The sequence below is a fragment of the Sus scrofa genome, chromosome 1 (genome assembly GCF_054392235.1).
Source record: "Sus scrofa isolate SSC_HxYL_T2T_F1_AM1 chromosome 1, Sscrofa_HxYL_maternal_Yorkshire_Landrace_v2.0, whole genome shotgun sequence".
Taxonomy (NCBI): Eukaryota; Metazoa; Chordata; class Mammalia; order Artiodactyla; family Suidae; genus Sus; species Sus scrofa.
Genome location: NC_139383.1, coordinates 26,528,129 through 26,552,214, shown reverse-complemented (window position 1 = coordinate 26,552,214; position 24,086 = coordinate 26,528,129). Strand labels below are relative to the sequence as shown.

General features: G+C 42.2%; 1 protein-coding gene across 8 annotated transcripts in view; it reads right to left on the bottom strand.

Moving 5' to 3' along the window:
• Positions 1–21,124, bottom strand: part of LOC100621792 (uncharacterized) — a 36,515-nt gene extending 15,391 nt beyond the window's left edge. The window contains exon 1 of one of the 8 annotated variants that reach the window (XR_014839558.1): positions 20,862–21,121. Coding sequence is in view for 1 of the 8 variants with exons in the window: in XM_085015856.1 (XP_084871982.1) it covers positions 20,862–20,917 (56 nt within the window). In the remaining 7 variants the exon portion in view is untranslated. Of the gene's footprint in view, positions 1–4,024; positions 5,229–13,745; positions 14,267–20,861 lie in introns of those variants that run through there. The other 7 variants (XR_002342647.2, XR_001305915.3, XR_001305916.3 and 4 more) reach the window with 7 other exon arrangements.
• Positions 21,125–24,086: the final 2,962 nt, after the last annotated feature.

Below are 24,086 nucleotides of genomic sequence, written 5' to 3'. Positions count from 1 at the left end.
CTCGTTCATCCTTGAGACTGGAATTTTTAATAGATTTCGCATGGCCGGGTAAGGGAGAGTTGGCAGCCAAATGCTAGTGGAATGGGCAGTTCTGTTTCCCTTTTGATAACATTACAACTGGAGATATGAGCAACAGAACCCCAGAGCTGGTGGAAGAGAGCAGGAATAGAGCTTGTTTTTCTTTTTCTTTTTTTTTTTTTTTTTGGCTTTTTGTTATTTCTTGGGCCGCACCCGCGGCATATGGAGGTCCCCAGGCTAGGGGTCTAATTGGAGCTGTAGCCACCAGCCTACACCAGAGCCACAGCAACACGGGATCCGAGCCGCTTCTGCAACCTACACCACAGCTCACGGCAACGCCGGATCTTTAACCCACTGAGCAAGGGCAGGGACCGAACCCGCAACCTTATGGTTCCTAGTCGGATTCTTAACCACTGCACCACGACGGGAACTCCAGAGCTTGTTTTTCTAATTAGGAGATGGACACTCTCCCTGTGATGGGGCAAAGCTGAGCAAACATGGATTGAGGTCAGCCTTTGGCTAACTGGGAAAACTAGCACCCTGAAATAGCCGGGCCTTTGTATAGCAGAGTAGAGAGAGAAAAAGGAAAGCAAATCCCTTCAGATGGTTGGCTGGCACAAGAAAATATTTGCTCTGCCTGCTGGAGACTTGGCACCTATAGTAGGGAAAGTAGAATGACTGACTGCAAGGTGCCCCCCCCCCACCCCATTCTCTGGGTACTGGCCCCTGGACCATGGAATCTGCTGATTTGGGAAGACACTAGCCCAACAGCAAACTGGCTGGACCAGTATCATTGCTGTGGTAGCTCCCAGGCAGCTGAAGAATGGTATGCATGGAGGTCCTGAGGGGCCACCGGTCCTTCAGTTTCAGAGTTAAGTATATCTTAAGGAACCTCAGTTGTGCTATGGGATAGTTATAAATTTGATGTTTTCAATACAGACATCTATACTGGTACTTTGGGTTTATTTTTCTAAGCTATATACGTGCGAGTTAACATCACAAAAGACCAAAGTTTGAAGGTAATTAAATTAAATTAAATGGCATCTTTCTATTCCACACATTTCCTACTATACCAGTTCAACTATGAATTGAAAAGATATACATGAGCATGTATAATGAATAATACTTTGGCTGGAACATAGAGTAATTGAGGAATAAAGGTGGAAATTTAGCTTGGGATTTTATTGCGAATGGACATGAAGGCTTAGTAGAGAAGCCTGTAAATTGATTTGGGAGGCAAGAAAAAGAATTTCAAATTAGACATTTATAAAATTATAACACAAAGTCACAGTCATGGTACAAAATTCAAGGAGTACGCTTTCTTCCTAAATCCTTCCCAAAGTTTTCTATACCATCACAGTTTTTGGAGCAAAGCCTTAAGGTGATCTGAACTGGTATTTCAGGAAGATGGCTTTAGAGGTAATGTGAAGGCTGCGTTACATCAGAAAGGAAAGGATGGTGATTAAAGGCAGAGAGCTGGCAATTGAAGAAGTGACAGAACTTGGTGACTGATTCGTAGGAGGTGTCAGAGAGAGTGAACAGAGCTGATTCCCAGATGTAAGTCCACACTAATGGGGGAGGGAGGGGAGGCTGTGCTTTCACTGGCTGACAAATGGGACACAGGAAGAGGGCCCTTGATAGATTTGCTTTTGAACCATGGTCGACTTTGGGTTACCAATGGGATTCTCATTTGGAGTTATAAAGCAGGCCAAACCTGAAGCTCAGGAAGAGACTGAGAACAGAAATGAAGTTTGCAGCTCATTCACCTGAAGATCACAGTTGAAATCTCTGGGGTGGGTTGTGTAGCCTTCAAAAAACTGCTTCCCAGAAAGCAGAGAAGACATTGAGAGAAGGAAGGAGACAGAGAAGGAGAGACCAGAAGCATAGGAGAAAAACTAGGTTGGTACGTTCTCCCGGAAGCCAGTAATAGAATTGCAAGGAAGGGTTGTCAAATGCCACAGAAATGTCAAGGCTGTGGGATTTGGTAATAAAGTCGTCACTGGCCAACTTAGAAGGAGCAATTTCAGTAGAGCAGTGGACTAAAACCAGAAGGTGTGGGAAAGAGCATGAAAGCGCAGAATTCAATGGGGATTGCAGTGAAGACAGGAGTATCATTTATTCCTTTACTCATTCACATACTCACTTATGCATTAATTTACCCAACAGATATATTAAGTAAATTGTGCCTTGGCACAAGGTACTGCATCAGACCTTGGGGACAGATCTGGCCCCCATGGAACTTACATGCTAATGAGAACCAAAATGAGTTAACAGAAAAATAATCTAATAGTGTTGTGACAAGTGCTGTTAGGAAAATAAGTTAACAAATGAAAGTGGGGTCAGGATGGGTTTGGAGGGAAAAATTGTCATAGTATGATGAGGGGATAGTTGAGGGAGGTGGGCTTATGTTGTTTTAATAAGGGGGACAGAACCCATTTGCAGGCGGAAGGAAAATCACAGTAGAAAAAGAAACCAAAAATGGAAGATAAAGGAGCAGCAATTTATGGAGCAAAGTTCAAGAGAAATGAGATCATCTTAGATCCAGGGCACTAGGGCTGGGATTAACCTTGGAAAGGATCAGGGCACTTCTTTCTCAAGATCCGATTGAGGAAAGAGAGGGGACATAAAGATTTTTCTCTGGAAAGAAGGAAGAGGAAGGAGAGGGAAGGGTCCCCTGTGAGGAAACGTGCACCCCCGTAAGGTAGACCAGAAGATCATTTGCAAGACAGAGAGTCCGGCCTTTGGTCTGGTGGAGTCCTTTGAATGGCCACTGTGGTCAGGAATTGTGCTGGGGACCAAGCAGGTAAAGTTGACTAATACAGAGAGCTTATAACCATTTTCAAGAATGGGGATTTGAAAACAAATCACCGCAGGTATACTAAGTGCTCTGATACAAAGATGCATTCGGTGGAGTGGAGGAAGGAGAGTTCAGAACGAGTTGTGGGGGAGGGAGAGAAGGGGGTTCAGAAGAGGTCTCCTGGAGTTCCTGTTGTGGCACAGCAGAAACAAATCCGACTAGGAACCATAAGGTGGCAGGTTCGATTCCTGGCCTCACTCAGTGGGTTAAGGATCCGGCATTGCCGTGAGCTGTGGTGTGGGTCGCAGACTCGGCTCAGATCTGGGGTTGCTGTGGCTGTGGTGTGGGCCAGCGGCTACAGCTCTGATTAGACCCCTAGCCTAGGAACCTCCCCATAGGCCTCGGGTGCGGCCCTGAAATAAAGACAAAAAGGCGAAAAAAGAAGAAGAAGAAGAGGTCTCTTGTAACGTGTGGAGCTGAATCTCAAAAGATATCAAGTCTCTGGGAAGGAAACTGGGTGTCAAAAGACACCCCAGACCAAGGAGCACCATGTCCAGAGGCACATCCAGAGCACCATGGGTTAGAATAAGGGCAAATTTGTATGGATAGAATACAAGGTTGAAGGGTGGAAGAAGGCAGGAGAAAGGGGTAACACACTTGAATGGAAGAGTCAGAGAGGTGGGCAGAGATCAGGCCACAGAGGGCCCTGCTTTTTATTTAAGGAAGGTGGACTTTCCTCCTGTAGGTAATGGGAGTCATTGGAGAGTTTACAGCATGGCAATGACAAAGTTAGATGTCATATCTGAGGCCGTGCGGGAGAATGATTAGAAGAATACCGAATGGGAGGCAAGGAAACCAGTTAAGACAAGGAAAATGACAGTCTGATGGTGGGAAACAGCGGTTGGATACAGAGAAGGAAACTGAAAAGAGAAGCAAAGTCAGTAGACAATTCATGGGATTTGGCCACTGTCTGAAAGTGAAAGTGAGAAAAGGAGAGTCCAGAGGACTCCTGGGTTCCTGGCACAGGTGACTCCCGACGGGGTGCCAATCCCAGAAATAGGGGGCCAGTGTGTCAGGAGAGCAGGCTTGGGGTTAAGGAGGATAAAGTTGTTGGAAAGCACTTAGCAGGACTGAAATAAACAATCAACCAAAAATGCTTGTCAAGTGACGTGAGAGACAAGTTGAAGCGTGAATGAGTCGTAAACTCACCTGGGCGTGACCTAAGTTTCCCAGCAAAATCAAGAATGGAGCACAGACAACAGGCACGTGGTTCCTCCAGAGGGAGGGTCTGGTTGAGTGGTTGCCCCTGAGCTCTGTGCAGGGGGCTGAGAAGACCCAGTGGGTGAACAAGCGTCAGGAACAGTGATGGAACTGAATGTGCTCCGAGGTCAAACAGCAATGGAACTGAATGTGCTCCGAGGTCAAACAGCAGCTAGGCCAGAGATGAAAGGCTAAGTGGCCATGGCCACACAGAGAATTTCAGGGTTTAGGATAATACAGATGGAGCACTCAGCTGACCTTAAATGCGTGGCCGTGCTCAGCTGTAGCTTCTGTGCACCAAAGTGTCGCAGTTAGTCTGAGGCCTTGATGCTAAGTGTGGATGTTGAAATCACTGGGGCTCTTGGTCGGGGGAGGGGAAGGCACACGTTGAAGGAGAAGGAGCAGCGCCCTGAAAGCCCTTATTGTGGTTTTCAAGGCCCGGTGCCATCTGCCCCCTCCCAGTCTCTCTCCATCCTGCTTGGGCTGTACCCTGCCACTCCAGTCCAGCTGGCCTTCTTTCAGTTCCTTGAATGCTCTGGACTCCGTTTCACCCCAGGGCCCCCACAAGTCTAATTTCCTCTTCTTAGAATTTCAAACCCACTTCAGCTCCGACTCTCCCTTCGTCCAAGCCAATCAGATCTCATTTTGAATGTCACTTCCCCGAGAGACTTTCTCCCCAATCCTCAGGCCATAAATCTGCTTTAGAACCCCTTCTCAGACGTCCCCCATTTACCCCTCCCTACTTAGCACCATGGTAACTAGTTCTTTCTGTTATGATTTGCTGACAGCCAATCTTTCTCAATGGGCAGGCATTCTGGGGGCAAACACTGTGTCCACTTTTTCTACCAATACAAGCCATCCCTGATGGGTCCCCGTTTCTGTATTTTTACCTGCCTTTGGTCCAAAGGACCAGAAGTAGTAGTAAAGTTTATGGAGTATTTTGATATAAAATATGGACACAATATTGCATTAAATAAATTTAAATTGTTAGCTAAGCTATCTAAATGAATGTGAAGATAAGTGGTCTACTAGGTGTCAAAATAGCTAATCTCCTAAATTAAGACCCTAGAATATAAAAACATACAAGAAGCTTCTACCCAAAGGGCCACCTTCCAGTCTTTGCCAGGGTATGCCACTGCAAAAGCAATCTTCTTTAAATATCACTTTTATCAGAGCTCTTCCCTGCTTAAAATTCTTCTAGGATTCCCAAACAAAGCTGAAGTCCCCTGGTGACTTGCAGTGGCCTCTGTGATGTGACCAAGGCCAATTTTTTTTCTGCTTGAATCAGGAAAGTTTTTCCACACTTGCATTAACTTGCTGGGCTCACTGCCCACCTCAGTGACTTGGTCCACATGATTTCTCTCTCCTGGCAGGCCCCTGCCCCTCTCCAGAGCCCATCTGACATTGTCCCTGTTTAAGACCTGCTTCCCTAGAGGAGGTCATTTCTTGCCTTGTTAATATGTCCTCCTTTGAATTTGATAGCCTGGAGTTCCCATTGTGGCTCAGTGGGTTAAGAGCCTGACTAGTATCCATGAGGATTCGGGTTCCATCCCTGGCCTCACTCAGTGGGTTAAGGACCTGGCATTGCCGTGAGCTGTGGCGTTGGTCGCAGGTGCAGCTCAGATCCAGTGTTGCTGTGGCTGTGGTGTAGGCCAGCAGCTGTAGCTCCGATTAGACCTCTAGCCTGGGAACTTTCATATGCTGTGGGTGTGGCCCTAAAAAGAAAAAAAAAAAAAAATTAAAGAATTTGATAGCCTTTGTTCATAGGAACCACAAAACAGTACCTAACTGAATACTGTCCTGGACTCCTCAATATAGATTTTTGGGAGTTAAAACACATACAATAATAATCTCTAATAGACACTAATGAATTCCTCATTTAACCAAAGGGAACCTAAAATAACCTAAATTACTTTGTATTCCCCAGACTAGGATGTTGGTCTGGTTTTCTTTTTACTGGATGTCCAAACACCTGTGAGATCATTTGCCTCAAGAATTTCTTTTCAAAATAGAAAATTTTTAGAAAATGTATTTTAGAAATCTTTTTTTCTGTTGTTTTTCTTTTCTAGTCTTCATGTAAGCAAACATTAGTTAATGGGGTATTTGGAAGTCGAATTATGAACAATCTTTCTAGAACACAAAATCAAAACTTTACTGCCATAAGGATCTGTCCCCAGCCACTTACTAAAGGTCATATGGTGTTTATGAGACCAGACTGAGGCTAGGAATTCCTGGTATTCCATGTATTTTTACAACTGACTGCACCCTCATAATATATTAAGAAATTGCTACATAGCATGTTTAAAGAAATTCAGGACTTTTTCTATGACTCTCATTTAACTAAACCACTCTTTCCAATGATTTTCTTGGCTGTATATTCCATAGAAATTAGGCAGGCTCTGCCCTTTAACCACTGAAGGAATACTTCTTATAAAACTGAAATCCAGGAGTTCTCAGCATGGCTCAGTAGTTAACGAACCCGACTAGTATCCATGAGGATGCGGGTTCAATCCCTGGGCTCGCTCAGTGGGTTAGGGATCCTGCGTTGCCATGATCTGTGCTGTGGGCCACAGACATGGCTCACATCCCAAGTTGCTGTGGCTGTGACATAGGCTGGCAGCTGTCGCCCTGATTGGACCCCTATCCTGGGAACCTCCATATGCTGTGGGTGTAGCCCTAAAAAGACAAAAAGACAAAAACACACACACATAAAAAAAAAAAAAAAAAAAAAAACCTGAAATCGATGCCATTACAAAATCTCTATGTATTAAATCAATAAAAAAGAATATGAAGGCATTCCCTGGTGGTTCAGTGGGTTAAGGATCCAGCGTTGTCACTGCTATGGCTCTGGTTACTGCTGGTTCGATCCCTGGCCCAGGAACTTCTGCATGACACAGGCATGGCCAAAAAAAAGAAAACTGAAAGTAAATCTCCATCACAAATGCCAGTTATATTTGAAGTGCTTATATTCATGATTACCATTGCCTTAATAAAAACGTTATCATTATATATTATTTCCTATTAATAAAATATTAATTTTATGCAGAGCTAGAATTCAGGACAGACCTATTACTCTATTAGAAATCAGGCACAGAATCTATTGGAACTATACAGTCACTAATCAGCTAGAAAGGTTTCTTCGAGAATTCAGAAAATTTGAAATTGTTTTGCTTTACTGGGAAAGCTGACACTGGGTCACGGTCAAAGCTTATAAACACAGAATTTTATAGCCATGAAGATACGCAGTCCATGTATCCTTCTTTATCCTTGGAGAAAAGGTAACAAGAGTTTTAGTTTCAGTGTTCTCACAAATTAAAAACAAACAAATAAAACAAAATGCAGAAATGGCAATTCTGGAACATCCAGGAAATCTGATCTCATTGGTGAGGAAGCTACCAAATATGGGCACACATAGTGAGATAATTTTCCAGGGCAAATTCTCTGAGGTATTTAGAGATGGGAATACCCTTATTAAAAGTCCTTTCCCAAATTCAATATAAAAAGAGCTGCTTAATCATTAGACTATAACTGATGGGAAAACAACGGTCACGATGTGGGGAATCACCCAAAGTTTTCTATAGACTCATAGGATCCAAGTAATCAGAGGCACTAATTTCAGAAGATCTGCTTCAAGGGACATTTCCTTCTGATCCACAATGGACATCTTTCTGTTTCATATTGCCTGTGCACAGTCCACATTTGAGGCCAGGGTCATCTCCCACCCAGAAAAGAAGCAAAAATATTGTGTGCCACCCCCACCCACTCTGACAATGAATCTACATCAAAATACAGAATAGTCTGGGAGTTCCCGTTGTGGCTCAGCCATTAAGAACCCACCTAGTGCCCATGAGGATGTAGGTTCAATCTCTGGCCTCACTCTGTGGGTTGAGGATCCGGCACTGCTGCGAGCTGTGGTGTAGGTTGCAGACGGGGCTTGGCTCCCGCGTTGCTGTGGCTGGGGCATAGGCTGGAAGCTGTAGCTCCAATCTACCCCCTAGCCTGGGAACTTCCATATACCGCAGAGGTGGCCCTAAAAAGAAAAAAAACAAAAACAAAAACAAGATACAGAATAGTCTGAACTTGCACTGTCTACCATATGACTACAACAGGACTCTGGCTTGAGTGGTTAGTAAATGTGAACTACAAAGACAGAAAGAATATTTCCATTTCCACATGCATCAGATTTGCTGTCACACCCCAGTGGCCGGAAAGAATTGCAAAAGCCGGGAACCCCATTCGCTCTCTGGGAGAAGACCCCCCCTCCCCACCCACATCGTCCTGCTCTACCAGGCTAATCTTATGCAGAGACCCTAGAGCTCCTGGAGTGAAAATTTCCAGTGTGGTGACGAAGAACAAGGGTGCTGGAACCAGCCTGCACTGCCTCTTAAAGAAAGGGTGGCCTTGGGCCTGTTACCCTCTCTCTGTCTCGGTTTTTAATCTGTTAAAAGGGAATAATAATGGTGCTTACCTTATTATGTGATCGGGAGAATTAAACAGATGGCTGCTTATTAAACACTAGGCTATTACCAACGGCATGGTTATGAGTGCCTGGGTCAGCTATTAATTGTGATTATTAAATGAATGCCAACCACGTCAACACTCTCTTGAGGGTTTCCCTTGCCTGCCTTAAATAGACATCTTCACACGAGCTCTGCATTGACGTCCCCCCCCCACCCCGCCCCACAGAGAACTGTGCTTAGTTCTCGCTTCCTCATTGTGTTTTCCTCAAACTTGGATGGTTGTTTACACCCACAGCGTGATCAGCAAATTCTCTGTCACGTAATCGAAGCTGCCGGGCTCCGAGGCCGGGTCAGGTTTGGCTGGGCTCGTCTTCACACCTTGGGTCAGTCATGGATGCTGATATTGGAATTCCAACCTCCTAATTCCTCTCTGCTGGTATCACTGAAACTTTCTGTGCCCTAGTTCGTTTCTCCACGTCTTCACTATAACCCTGTGAGGTAGGTACTCTTTTTAGCCCCACTTGACATGAGGAAACTGAGACATCAAGATTAAAAGGCCTTCCTGTGTCACCTCACTGAACGTGGCCAGGCTTATGACAGAGGTGGCTCTGGCGCCAAGGCCCTTGCTCTCCCGTCTTAGTTTGCCAACTGCTGTGGTCGGTTTTGATCTCAGACGACCTCAGAGCCCAGGACCATCCTCTTTGCTGAGTTTTTCAGCTCCATCAGAGCAAGGCCCCTGCATTTCTAGAATGACTGGAGACAGGAAACAGTGGCCTAGGAGCTGACCATGTTTTTCACATTCTTAAATGGTTGAAAGCAAATCCAAAGAAAAATAGTACTTTGTGACCTGCGAAAATTATCAGAAATTCACGTGTCAGTCTCCATAATAAAGGTTATTGGAACAGGGCCGCATTTTTATTTCATGACATATTGTCCATGGTTGCTTTCACACTTCCTTGGCCAAACTAGGTACCTGTGACAGAGATCTTGTAGACCACAGAGCCAAAAATATGTACCATCTGGCCACCCCTATTCTAGACCTTGGCTACTCACTGGGTGGTTCAGGGACCAATGACAACACCATCCCTGGGAAGCACATTAGAAAAGCAGTCTTGGGCCCCATTCGAATCTGAACCAGAATCTGCATTTACCCCAGTAAGTCAGCTGCACTTGGAAGTTGGAGCAGTGCTAGTCCAGGAAAAGGAACACATCAGAGAGGTTTGAGGAAAGATAGCGGAGTCCGAGCCTAACATTCCTGCTCCAACATTTCCTGTCTATGTAGCCTTAGGTGTTAACATTGAACTTAATCCTCAGTTTTCTCATCTGTAAAGTGGACCCAATACCATCTACCTTTAGGAATTATGTAGGGAAATAGAGTTACACTCCATAGTGGACTAATCCCAGTGGCAGTCACACAGCAAATATTTAATTGAAACTGAATGGGAAGAAGAAAAAAAAAAAAAAGGAGAGCCCATTGTGGTTCAGTGTTGGCAACTGGAGGGAGGGCCTTTGGGAGGCGATTAGGTCATAAGGGAAGAGCCCTCATGGATGAGATTAGTGCACGTATAAACGATGCCAGAGGAGTTCCCATCGTGGTCCAGCGGACACAAATCCAACTAGGAACCATGAGGTTGCGGGTTCGATCCCTGGCCTTGATCAGTAGATTAAGGATCCGGCACTGCCGTGAGCTGTGGTGTAGATCACAGATGTGGCTCGGATCTGGTGCTGCTGTGGCTCTGACGTAATCCAGCAGCTGTAGCTCCAATTCGACCCCTAGCCTGGGAACCTCCATATGCCACAGGTGCGGCCCTAAAAAGCAAAATAAATAAATAAGTAAATAAATACACACATAAATAAATAATGCCAGAGAGATCCCTTGTCCCCTGTCCCATGTGAGGACATGGTGAAAAGACAGCCATCTATGAACCAGGAAGAGGGTCTGCATCAGACACTGAATCTGCCAGCACTTTTATCTTAGACTTCTCTGCCTCTGAAACTACGAGAAAAAAAATTCTGTTGTTCATAAGCTACCATCTTCGGCATTTTTGTTATTGCAGCCCAAAGAGGCTAAGACAGTGTATTTGATCAAAAGTGAAGACCTAATGACAATGTAAAACTATCACAGAATGAGTAGGAATTGCCTGCCTACTCCTTACGCTTCTCTTTTCCTCCACCTGGGCCCTTGATCACCACCTGCAGGTTCAGCCCCACCCTAAGTTCTGGGATAACTATGTCCTTGGTCAGTGTTCAGGTGACTCAACACAGGTCACCTCCACTCAGAGACCTGCTGGCACCCAGTATCCCACATTCAGAGACTGAGTGCTTATCTTATGACTCATTTATTCAACAAACACTTAGTTGAATGGCTGCGAGGTGCCAAGTAGGGGGCATCTTGAAGACAGACAGAGTCTAGGAACAGTTGGTATTCATTTTACCTGAGTACCTACCTTACTAAAATGCCAAGTACTCCAATTCCTCCATGTCCAAGTCCCAGACCTGACCTCCCTAGTTCTCCTAGGACTGAGGTCCTCTGACAATTAGTCCAGCCAGTGTCTCCCTGCCAATGCTGTGATTACGTGGGTCTCCATGATGTTCTGCTCCCAGACCCTAGACCTCTCTTCCTTTGGGACTTCATCAATGCTTAACCCTCCAAATGCCTGCCCCACTCACCCAGGGGTGTTCCCCAGGCTCCATACCTGGAAGGAGTTCCCTCTCTGAAAAAGCATCCTTCTGGATGCTTTAGTGACAACTCCTCATTCTTCACCATTGACAGACCTCACCAGCCTGTGTAGGAACAAGCCCAAGTTGATCACATCAATGGAAACTGTAAAAGGAACTCTGGCTTTATTCATTCACCTTTTTTGATCATGGGATAGTCCTATGTTCTGTGACTCATACTGAAATGCCTTGAGTATGCTCTTCCCTGGGCAGCCAATTTCCCCTGATTCACTGGCCACATGCTTTTCCCCCGGGGAATAAGTAATTTGCTAGATTGTCTTTTTTATTTGCTAAAATACTTCTCAGAGGTTCGATGGGTTACCTGGGAAAGGCCAAGTGGGGGTGTGACACAAATGAGTTTCCTATCAAATGAAGGCATTAAAAAAGGAAGACAAATAATTGAATAGACTACACCTCAGGTCTTGCTGCTCTGGCACATCCAGATCACATGAAAATGCAAATCTTGGGCCCTGAAAGCAAAGGCAGCTGAAAAGATCATTAATTTCCCCCAGGACTTTTTCATGATGATTTTCAAGAAGGACCAGGACTCGTAGTCATCAGTGGAGGTGTGATTTTATTAACAAAAAGAATACTTGAACTAATAATACCTAGTATGACAATAACTCCGTTCCAGATAAGAGAGCATGCTTGGACATGCAATCAAATAGTACGTCAATTTATTTCGCAGTTGATTTTGTTGAACTTGTTCAAAATCTGCTAAATTAAGCATTATGGTTAAAAGTGCAGGCTTTGAAGACAAGCAAGTCTCCAGTACCAGCTTTGTCAGTTTCTAGATCTGTGACCTTGACCCTGTTATTATAGCTGGAAAATGGGATAATGATAGCCACATGTGAAGACTAAATGTGATCAAACAAATAAAACACTTAGCTCAATATTGAGCATACAGTGAGTGTGCTGTGAAGGTATATAAAATTCATGGATATGGGACACAGGGTATCCGAGGATAATCCAGAATCTCCACTTGATTGACAACTGAGCTACCTTAATCAAACCCACTACTATCCTATAGTAAAGGGAGATTCTCTACCTTCACAATAGAAATAAAATCTCTATATATAGTATCTGGTAATATTTTCTCCACCTGGTACACAGTTGTCAAGAGAGATATGGAATGTATATCCTAACCAGTCACCTTTGCCTGGGTGCTGACACTTCTTTGGATAGAAGGGCAGCCATACCTGTTTAATTAACTCATATCCATCAAGGATGTCACAGATGCGTCCAGTGGGACTTGTAGTCACTTTAGAAAACCTGCCACAAAGGTGAGTAGGACAAAGGGAAGAGTAGCAAAGATGAGGAATATCATTTCTATTTCAAGGTAGAGCCAAGCGTGAGTCATAATCACGGAAATTTCAGATTATTGAGAGACTGATTTATCTTATTAGATTAGTCACACATATAACAGGATATGGCAATGAAGGATGTATTTGTCATATACTGTATTTTTTGAGCATGTTAAGGGCCAGGCACTGTATCTTATCCTTATTTAATCATTACAATAACTCTTTGAGGTAGGTACCATTATAACCCTTTTCATGGTATCTCCGCTTTATGACATCTATGCATATAAACTTCTGCTGGGGGACATAAAAATAGTTAAATGGGAAGACATAGCACAGTCTTGAATAAAAAAGATTCAATATCATCTATATATATAAAATCTTCCTTTAAAAATTATCAATTCAATGCACTTCCCTCTCCAAAAAACTCATCAAATTTGTTCGAAAGGAAGGGACTAGATAAGCAGATTTTTCATATAAAAATTTAAACAAGTAATATTAGCTAGGAAAATTCTTGAAAAAAATCAGAAGACAGATAGATATTCTATCAGATATTAAATTATAACATTTTAATTGTTAAAACAATGCTTTCTTTGCATAAGAAAAGACCCAAAAATCAGTAAAGCAGTGTCATAACTCCAATAATATATTAAAATAGGTACAGAAATTTAGGCTTTGATAAATTCAGTTGGAGATTAAGGTACAATTTAATCATATGTCTTTGGAACAACCAGGGGGCCACCTAGAAAAATGAAATGGAATGAAATGAAATTAGAGCTCCACAGCTTAAAATAAAATAAATTTCAGATGGGTCAAATATTTTAATATGAAAAATGAAGTCACAAAATATTCAGAAGAAAATTAGAAAATTTTAATGTTTTTAAATTTCAGAATGAATCGTTCCTATATATGATTTTTTAAAAATCCAGGGTCCATAAAACAATTTTTTAAATTTCTGCTTGGAAAACAACCAAGTTAAATGGCAAATATATTTATAAGTATATAATTTATATATAAATAGAATATATATTTGCAAGTTGCAATTCATACAAAAGACTCATTTTTATGTACATAAAGAATTCCTACATTTCAATAAGAAGAAAATCAACATCCAAAAAAGATAATGCACAAGATTTGAGCAGTTAGAGAAAAGGAAATAAAGACTTCTTTAAAATATGAAAAGATGCTCACCCTTAGACCAAGAGCATTGCATGTTAAACTCCTGTTGAGATGCTATTCTCACCCAACGGTTCCACAAAGATTTCCAAGAGAAAACAGCACTGGCAGACACTGCTGGTGAGAATACAGAGGCAACTACAATGCAGAACAATGTGGCACTATCTATCCAAATTTCAAACACAAAGATCTTTTTTACCCAGCAATTCCACTCAAAAAAATGTCTTACAAAGACATATTTCCGTGTATGCAGTGATCCACCCACATTCCAGCACTGCCTTCCAGAACAAAGATTGAAAGAAGCCTAAATGTCCATCAACAGGTAAACCACGGTCCAGCTATATAATGGACTGTCCCGTAGCCATTAAAAACCTAATAAAATGGAACACATGTGCTGATATGGGTCAGTTCCAACACATTTTAAGTGAAAAAATATGTAAGCCTGAGGAAAGAGGCTTTGTGAAACTGAGTAACTTCCCTAAAATAACTTTGCTATTATAGGGTGGTTGGTACTAGAACCCTGTTGTTTCTGAGTACAAGGCATTGCATTTAGCTCACTGCAGTTCTGCTGTTGTGGAAAAGTCATGCTGTTGATAAAATGGTGAGGTCAGCGGACTGCAGTCTTCTGTGACGCTGTGAACGCATTGTTCCTTTGGGAAGTTTTTCAAGGAGGCGGGAGGGTGTGGAGTGGGGAATTGACTGCAAGTTAACATTGTTTCTTGGGCAAGTTATTAAAGCTTTGCCCTTAACCTTTGTCAGACATACCAGGACTAGCAAGGAAGGTATAGTTTATTAATTCCTCCTGGAGCACAATTGAAGCTGAATTCTGCTTCAGAATCTAGTGTTCAGAAACATGAGAATTCGCACCCTAACCCTTGGAAAGTGTTTGTACCCTGCGGAGAGCCGAATACTTCATGGCAAAATCTCTTCTGTTCCGAAGGAAAAAGCATTCAGCAAACGAGGGCATTAACAGTTGTTGAAAGGCATGTGGCAACATCACAATTCAGTTTATGAAAGGAAATGAAGGCAGAGTTCTTATCTAATTAAACAGCTTGGGGAAAGAAAGCGGGCAAAGGGTAATTACCTAACTTGGCATTTGGCCTGGAAAAGAAAGGTTAATATGTCTTTTCTTTCAAAAACTGTCAGGAAACCTCAAATTATAATGCTTGCTTTAGAGCTGCAGGGAATTTTTCATCCCTGAATCCCATGGCACTTGACACATTCGAATTATGTGGCCCTTGAGATGCTTCCTTTAAAAAACGATTAATTGGGAGTTCCCATTGTGGCTCAGTGGTTAACAAATCCAACTAGGAACCATGAGGTTGCGGGTTCGATCCCTGGCCTTGCTCAGTAGGTTAAGGATCCGGCGTTGCCATGAGCTGTGGTATAGGTCGCAGATGCGGCTCGGATCCCGAGTTGCTGTGGCTCTGGCGTAGGCAGGCGGCTATAGCTCTGATTAGACCTCTAGCCTGGGAATCTCCATATGCCGCAGGAGTGGCCCAAGAAATGGCAAAAAAAGACAAAAAAATAAAAAACAATCATTTTTCTATAGATAAGGAAGTTAAATTTGATTAAGCTGCTGAAGATTTTACAAAACTATCTAAAGGCCCAACCTCTGGTATCTTATTTAATGTCTAAATTCTAGTTTCCTTGATTCAGGCTTCACTGCTGTTACCAAGTGGAAGAAACTGTGTTCCCCCACGATGAGCTAGTATTTCCTAGAGAGTTTCTTGGGGGTTTTGGTTGTTGTTGTTTGTGAATTTGTTTATTTTTACTTTAATTTGTTTGAAAGTTTCCACGGCAGCATGGTATGGATGTAGTTTATTAGGCACCTGGAAACCTGGAGTTTATTTCTGGACTGTTGCCAACCTGCTATGTGTCCTTGGACACATCACTGCAACTTGTTGAGGCTTAGTTTCTTCGCCTGTGAAATGAGGGTATATGTAAAATAAGATAAATTTTATCAAGAATTGCAATACACAAAATAGATGGAAACAAGCCATTCTGGTGGAATTAGGAGTGACCATGGAGACTTATCTTTCCTCATTCATCCTACGTTGAGGATGACCTTCAAATCACCTCCAAGGAATTCTAGGATTCCTGTGTAGGGGGAGATATTGGTCAAAGGGTACAAACTTTCAGTTATAAGATAAATAAGTTCTGAGGTTCTAATGCACAGCATGGTGACTACAGTTGATAATACTTGACTGTAAATTTGCTAAGAAAGTAGCTTTCAGGGAGTTCCTGAAAATGGCACAGCAGAAATGAATCTGGCTAGGAACCATGAGGTTGCAGGTTTGATCCATGGCCTCGCTCAGTGGGTTAAGGATCTGGCATTGCTGTGAGCTGTGGTGTAGGTCGAACATGTGGCTCAGATTTGATGTTGCTGTGGCTGTGGTGCAGGCCGGCAGCTGTAGCTCCAACTGGATCCCAGCCTGGGAACTTCCATATGCCATGAATGTGGCCCTAAAAAGCGGAAAATAAAATAAAATAAAAAACAATTTAAAAAATGGAGCTTTCAGGTATTTTCATCACAAAAAGAAAAATAGCTAAGTATGTAAGGAAATGGATTTGTTAATTAGCTTGACCATAGTAATCATGTTACTATGTATGAATACCAAAACATCATCTTGTACACCTTAAATACAGGAGAATTCTTATTTTTAAAGAAGTAAATTATGATGTGGACAATAAATCAAGTCATTTACATAAAATAACTGACCCTGATAAAAATTCATTCTGTGAACTAAGTCTAAGAGTATGCAAATTAAAACTAGTTAACTGTGCTATTTTTTTAATGAATCAGTGCAGGGAACCCTCCTGCACTGGGGTTGGGAATGTAAATCATGGAAAACAGTGTGGAGGTACCTTAGAAAACTATATGTAGAACTAACATATGACCCAGCAATACCACTCTTGGGCATATATCTGGAGGAAACTTTGCTTGAAAAAGACACACGCACCTGTATGTTCATTGCAGCACTATTCACAATAGCCAAGACATGGAAACAACCTAAATGTCCATTGACAGATGAATGGATTAAGAAGATGTGGCCTATATACACAATGGAATACTACTCAGCCATAAAAAAGAACAAAATATTGTCATTTGCAGCAACATGGATGGAACTAGACACTCTCAGACTATGTGAAGTAAGTCAGAAAAAGAAAGACAAATACCATATGATATCACATATCTGGAATCTAATATATGATTCAAATGAATCTTTCCATGGAAAAGGAAATCATGGACGTGGAAAACAGACCTGTGGTTGCCAAGGGGGAGGAGGAGGGAGTGGGATGAACTGGGAATTTGAGGTTAATAGATACAAACTATTGTCTTTGGAATGGATAAGCAATGAGATCCTGTATATAGCACTGGGAACTATATCTCATCACTTATGATGGAGCATGACAATGTGAGAAAAAGGAATGTATACGTGTATGTGTGACTGGATCACCTTGTTGTACAGTAGAACATTGACAGAACACTGCAAACCAGCTATAATGGAAAAAAATAAAAATAATTAAATATAAAAATAAATAAATATTAAAATGCCTTATCGAAAAATAATTTTACTGTATCAGATACCTGAAATTTGCTAAGAGAGTAAATCTTAAGTGTTGTTGTCACACAAAAAAATGGTGACTGTGAGATTATGGATTTTTATCAGTTGGGCTGTTAGTAATTTCACAACGTATACATATATCAAACCATCCCATATACCTTAAATATATACATATTTTTGTCAATTGTACCTCCATAACGCTGGGTAAAATGTTCATTAAAAGAACTAAAACCCTATCCAGAAGAGAAATTAAAGAAAATTACCAGACTTGATGGTTTCTAGAGTCACAGCAAGCACTATCATTCAATAGTTCTATGATTCTGCATTTGTAAATAAAAAGAAAATGTATAAAGGGATTCTTGCAATTCCTTGCAAAATAAAGATAATACTCTTCCCCCCAAATATGGAAAACAGCCATGAAATGCCTTGTTGTACCTTTTAGTATGAATTCCAAGTGAACTTTGAAATAAAACAATGTGTTCTGTCAAGAACGTGAACAACTAACACCAACATCGTTATGTGCCAGCTAAGTTTTAAGTACATCACATGTATTAGTTTATTCAATTCTCGTAATAACCCTATGTCTCATTATTATCTCCAGTTTTTAAAAGCAGAACTAAAGGTAGAGAAATGAAGTAACTTGATCAGGATCATTCAGCTAGTAAGTGGCTGGACTGAGCTTTCAACCCAGCGGTGTGATTAATACCCCATATGCAGATTTCTGCATTAAATGTAGCCCACTGGAATATTAATTAATATACAATTTTCCTGATAGAACCCTACCAAGATTTTTTTTTTAAGTTTGGCGTTGGAATGACTCTTAGGGATCAGTGCATCCAAATCTTTCATATCATAAACAAGCGCAATGAGACCATTTAAGAAGGGAAAAAATAATCTCTTGGCTCAGCTGAAAGTTCTACCATTTTTTCTAAAGTTTCTAAAAGTGATTTCTATCAGAAATTTCCCCCTTAAAAACTTACAAATAAAAAGTAAACCATTAACTCAGAAAATATCAGACAAATAGAAGCTTTAAGGCTTAAAGCAAAAGATAATTAGCTTAAAAGGTTATTTACATTTTCTCATGGTAAGTTTTCCATTCACATCGTCTGATTTAGCTCTGGAAAGGCCCTTTGAAAGCAAAGTACCATCCAGAGTTCTTCCTGGATAGTTCAGTTATCATAAGGAAAACTACTATAGTTAGGGAATAAGATAGAACAGGTTGTGCATTTCTGTGTGATTAGAGTTAAAATGCCCAAGGCCAAGAATTTTTTAGCCACCCAAGCAGTATAGTAATTTTTCTGAAGTTCAAAGCCGGGAATGTATATATGAATTAAGTTCTTTCATTATTATTATTTTTTTTAAATCTCAAATCCCACACTTGCTCAACTTTGTTACTTGACATTAAGGACCAACCAAAGAATGACTATTTGGTTCAAGGAGAGAAGCCAAAGAACCAACCATTGAAAGCCTCAAGAATCAAAGCATTTTTTCTTTAAGAATATATCTCAGAGCTGAAATGCAACAAGTTGAGTTTTTGTAGGGGGCTGGGGGTGGGGAGTTGGGTATTTCTGTGAAACACCATGAGAGTCACTTGTTTCAGGAGAAAAGTTACATTTCACTCTGAGATGAAGCATGATGTCTATCTAGTTGCTTTCTTTAGAAATCTGAACATGTCCTAAGACAGATTCAGCACATTTATTTCCAGTATGAAAAACCCAGGCAGCCTCTAAATATCCATCAAAAGTACTGCAATAGTAAAATTTCTTCTAGGTTTCTAAATCTCCTCTAAGGAAAATTAGAAATCAATTAAAGCTAAAATCTTAGGACTTTTTGAGAATAGAACCAGTTCAGAAAATAAATGCTGGGTTTTTTTTTAGTAATATAAAGTAAACAAAAGGTTCATATTTTTGCACATGATAAACTCACAAATGAACTTTCAAAGACTAAGGTGCATGAATAAACATTTTAAAACTCAGAAGCATTCATTTGAGAGACTAGTCAATTACTCTATACTCAAAAGAGTAATAGACATGCACAAACATACTTAATACCCCTGGCAGAGGGTCCTTGCTTCTCTGACCTGCTGATGTTTATTCATTCATATAAGAAAGGGGAAAATGGCCAGTTTATCTCAAGGACATACACTTTTTTCCTGCAATGCCCCATGCACAAAGTATTAAAAATTAATAGATGTGTATTCCCTTTCTCCTGTTAATCTCCCCATTGTCAGTTTATTTCATAGATCCAGGTATTGAACCTAGGAGTGTACAGGTAAAGTCTTTCCTCCCTTACAGATTAAAGAAGAAAAGGGGAACGTAATTAAATCAATAATGTGGGCTACTGTCAGCGAGTAAAAGAAGGGACATGTATACACCCACGTTTAATATAATGAGGTGCGTACATTTAATATAATGAGGTTGTGGAGTTCCCGTCGTGGCACAACGGAAACGAATCCGACTAGGAACCACGAGGTTGCGGGTTCTGGCCTCACTCAGTGGGTGAAGGATCCAGTGTTGCCACGAGCTGTGGTGTAGGTCGCAGACAAGGCTTGGATCTGGTGTTGCTGTGGCTGTGGTGTAGGCCGGCAGCTGTAGCTCCGATTCGACCCCTAGCCTGGGAACCTCCATATGCCGTGGGGGCGGCCCTAAAAGGACAAAAGACCAAATATATATATAATGAGGTTGTTTCCACGTTGATATTAAATCCTTAGTATGTCTTACAACCAAGGATTTTTCAGAAACATGGAAATATAGCTGTTTCTTCTCCAGCCTTCAGATACTTGGAATTTCCACCTTTAAACTCCAGGAAGTTTTGGTGTCAATAGGAATGTTTCTCAAGAAACATAACACAGTCATACGTTGCAATCTGTTTCTGAAAGTGAACATGAGTTACCTTATTAGACTAGCTAGTCCCAGAAAACAGGCCCCTGGGAGAGAAGGAAAGGCAACATCTTTTTTTATGGAGATGGGGGGTAGGTGAAGCGAGGAGGCAGGAGTGACAAGGAATCAGGCCTATGGGTGCCCCCAACTGTACTCAGGAAACTGAGAGACAAATGAAGAAAAATGGGGAGCACCAAAGGCAAAGTGTCATAGTGGCTTATACAACTCCAAGTAACAGAAACTAATTTATTTTGGTATTCAGCTTACAGCTAAACTCAACCCTGCATACCAGCGGGTTCCTAATAACTCCCATTTTAGATCTTTTGGTTATCATTTTTATTTGGTCATTAATAGCAGCCTCCACAGAAACAGAAATGAAACCAAAAATTAAGTATTTATATTCATGATGTAAAATAAAATTGCTTTGCCAAGTGTTTTAGCCAAGTGTTGACAGAAAACTCAGCCAGAATTCATTGAGGAACGCATTTTCTAACACATTTCAGATTTCAGCACCCCATGCTTTCAGGCAAAGCAGGAGAAGGGGAGTTGAACTTGGTACTAAACCAACTTCCTCCCTTCTAGTGGAGGGTCTTTGTTCCTGTTACTAGTGACTCATTGGGTTATCTCAGTTAGGTCCCTTCCCCATAATGGATCCTAGTTTCTCCTTTCACCCCAAATAGTACCTGTAAAGGATGTAAAGTCCCCACTTGAGAAGGAGCATTTCAGGAAAATCTGGCATCCAGATGAAATCGGTGACATCATCATCCAGGTTCTCCTTGGAGTTACAGCCCACAAAGAACTCCTACTGTCTTCTCAGAACCAGCCCTTAGCGCAGCCTTGAAAGTACAAACATTACACACCAGTAATCTCAAAACTCAGCTCAGGGTTTTTAAAATTTGAAGCAGGATTCAAAGCTACCTTGCAATAACCAAACTGCCATACTTACATAAGGCTGTTTCAAAATATGTTTAATGTGGATTTTCCTTTTCAGCAGAGCACAATGCCAGGAAAAGGGGAACAATTGTACAAGAGACACACAATGTTCGATTTTAGTTTAACCCCCGTGATTACCATGTGGTAGAATTCCACACATCTTCAGAAATACACTGTAGCTGTTGCTTAAGGAAAACTCAGAGTCTTGAGGTGACCCAGATATGGGTCCTCTTCCCAACTGTCACATCTGCCTCTCTTTTATCAAGTTTCTCCAGCCCCTTTCCTGACACCCCCCACCTCTCTACCCTAGCCCCCCCTGTCCTGAGATGCACATCTTTTTCATTATGTGGAACAAGCACACAGGCCACAGGCACAGTCCCACGGACTGTTTAGCTCTAAAAGGTCATTTGTGTTCACGGTGTGAAGCTCACCATTCATGAATGCTGGCACTACCAAAACAAACAAACAAACAACGAAAAAAAAAACAAAAATAAAAATAAAAAACTTGCATATTGCTTGGAAGCTCTCCAAAACACTCCATACAACCAAAATTCCTCTTCTCTCTGATAAGGAAACATTTTTTTCCTCCTATGTGTCCTCTTGATATTGACATTCCTTTCTCTTTGCAGAGTTCTCTTCATCTTGATAAGATCGGAAATTAAAGTCGCTTGTAAGGCTTGTATATCTCTTTGGTTTCAATTCATTCCACCGATTTCCCCAAATGTGATTCCTCCTTTCCCATAAAGAGCCTCTCCTGGAGTTCCCATCGTGGTGCAGTGGTTAATGAATCCGACCATGAGGTTGCGGGTTCGATCCCTGGCCTTGCTCAGTGGGTTAACGATCCGGCGTTGCTGTGAGCTGTGGTGTAGATTGCAGACGCGGCTCGGATCCCGAGTTGCTGTGACTCTGGCAGAGGCCGGTGGCTACTGCTCCGATTCGACCCCTAGCCTGGGAACCTCCATATGCCTCGGGAGCGGCGTAAAGAAATAGCAAAAGACAAAAAAAAAAAAAAAAAAAAGAAAAGAAAAAAAAAGAACCTCTCCTTCTACATTCTGCCTGCCTCTTCCACTCTTCATTTCTGATCTACCACCAAGAAAATGCTTACAGATCTTGCCCATGGTTATGTATCAGAAAGGGCTCTAACTTATAGGGCAGGAAAAACAGCAAAAACTAGAGAAGAGCAGGACTAAGAATTCGTCCTCACAGAGGTCATCACTCCAGTGGCAGATGCGTGGAAAATGGGGGTAGAGCTAAACCGAGGGTAACCAACCACCACTGCCTCTGATTGCTATTACCTTGTCACAAATCCTGCCAGGCAAGATGTTAGAGTCACAACGTCGGGGCAATTGGAAGTGACAGATATGACCACGGTCTGTCAGCTTGTTACCCCTGGTACCGCATACTTGACTCATGAAACCAGGCGGCATGAAACCAAAAAAGGGGCAATGAAAGCAACAGGAGCTGAGGGGCCAGAGCCAGACGAAGATCAACAAGAGCAGGCAAATTCTGTTTCCAAAGGAGCACAAGGGGAGAGTGGTCTGAGGATTGAGGGTGTTCTTTTAAATACATCAACTTTCACCATCTCAACTGGCTGGGGAAGTTTTCCTGAGGATGGAACCAAGGCCCGTCTGGTTCCCAGGTCCATGTTCTCTTCCAGCCTGGGGTCCATGTTTGGCTAAGTAACTGCTGGGACCAGGGTGCAAATAGCAGCCCTGAGATTTTAAATCTTGTAGGATCTTCTCTGAGAGTGACGATTCATAGTTGGGACCAAACAGTATGGGCTTTGGAGTAAGGCAGGCCCAGTGCCAAGCCCAGCTCTGCCACTGGCTGATTGTATAGACTTCCAGGCAAATGGCTTAAGCTTTTGAACTTCAGTTTCTTTATCTGCAAAGTGGAGTTGTGAGGTTTAAATGTCAGAATCCCTTGCAAATACTTAACCTGCAGCCTGGCCTATAGCAAGGACTTGATAAATAACATCATTATCATCATCCCCATTATTACTATTATTATTATTATTATTATTATTATTATTATACTAGCGTGACTACCCATTGTTTGAGTGTTGGCAGCTGAAAACATTTGTGAATGAGAAGAGGACAGATACTAGGGCTGAAATTGTAAAAAAAATCCCAACCATCGGTTTCAAATACCAGCACCAGTCTCAGGACCTTGTCCATTACTCTCTGCTCTAAATGCCGTTAAAAAAGTGCCACCCTCCACCCAGCCCCCACCCTAGCCTCTCTGGGTCCTTACTGAAGGAAGTATAGTTTTCTAGCTCAAAACTTGAGATACATGGCCTGACAAGTATACCTAACAGACAGTGATAGAGAATACTTCAGTCTGGCTCTAGCTTAGTCATTCTAGAAAATGAGGCAAGAAGGACACCAAGGCATTTAAAGGGCCTAGAGCCCCTTCCTCCACAGTTCATGTCCCCACACTGCCCAGGGAGCCTGCACCTGTCTCCACAGTGCACTCCCCCCCCCCCCCCCCCCCGTGAAGACAGTGAGGCCAGCGTGGTATTTAATAAGGAGGGGGGGGTAATAAGTATTATCAGCCATTGGCATCCTGGGGTGGACTATTTATCAAGACCCCTAAGAAGACTCCCAGTAAGGCCTTACAGGGGACGTGGCAAGGACAGTAACAGACTAGAAGCACCTAAACTGAAATGCTACCTGAATGTGAGGTCACCTGGGCCCCTGATGTGCAGAAATAGAGAAGAGAAATCAGTCAAGTGAGAGACGAGGTTGGTAGTGGTTCTGGTTCCTAATTTGATCTGACTGGCTTTGCCCTTGCGAATTTCAGGGCCAGGAGGTTTCCGAACTGCATCCCACTAGCTTGGGTCTGGGGCCAAGGGACTTGGCTGCCTCTTTTTCTTGAAATCCCCCCCTGAGGCCCAGCGTAGGGCTCTCCCCTACAAGCACATCACGTGCGTAGCCCAAGCTTTGCAAACCCAGCGGAGGCCCGCCGTCCTGGGC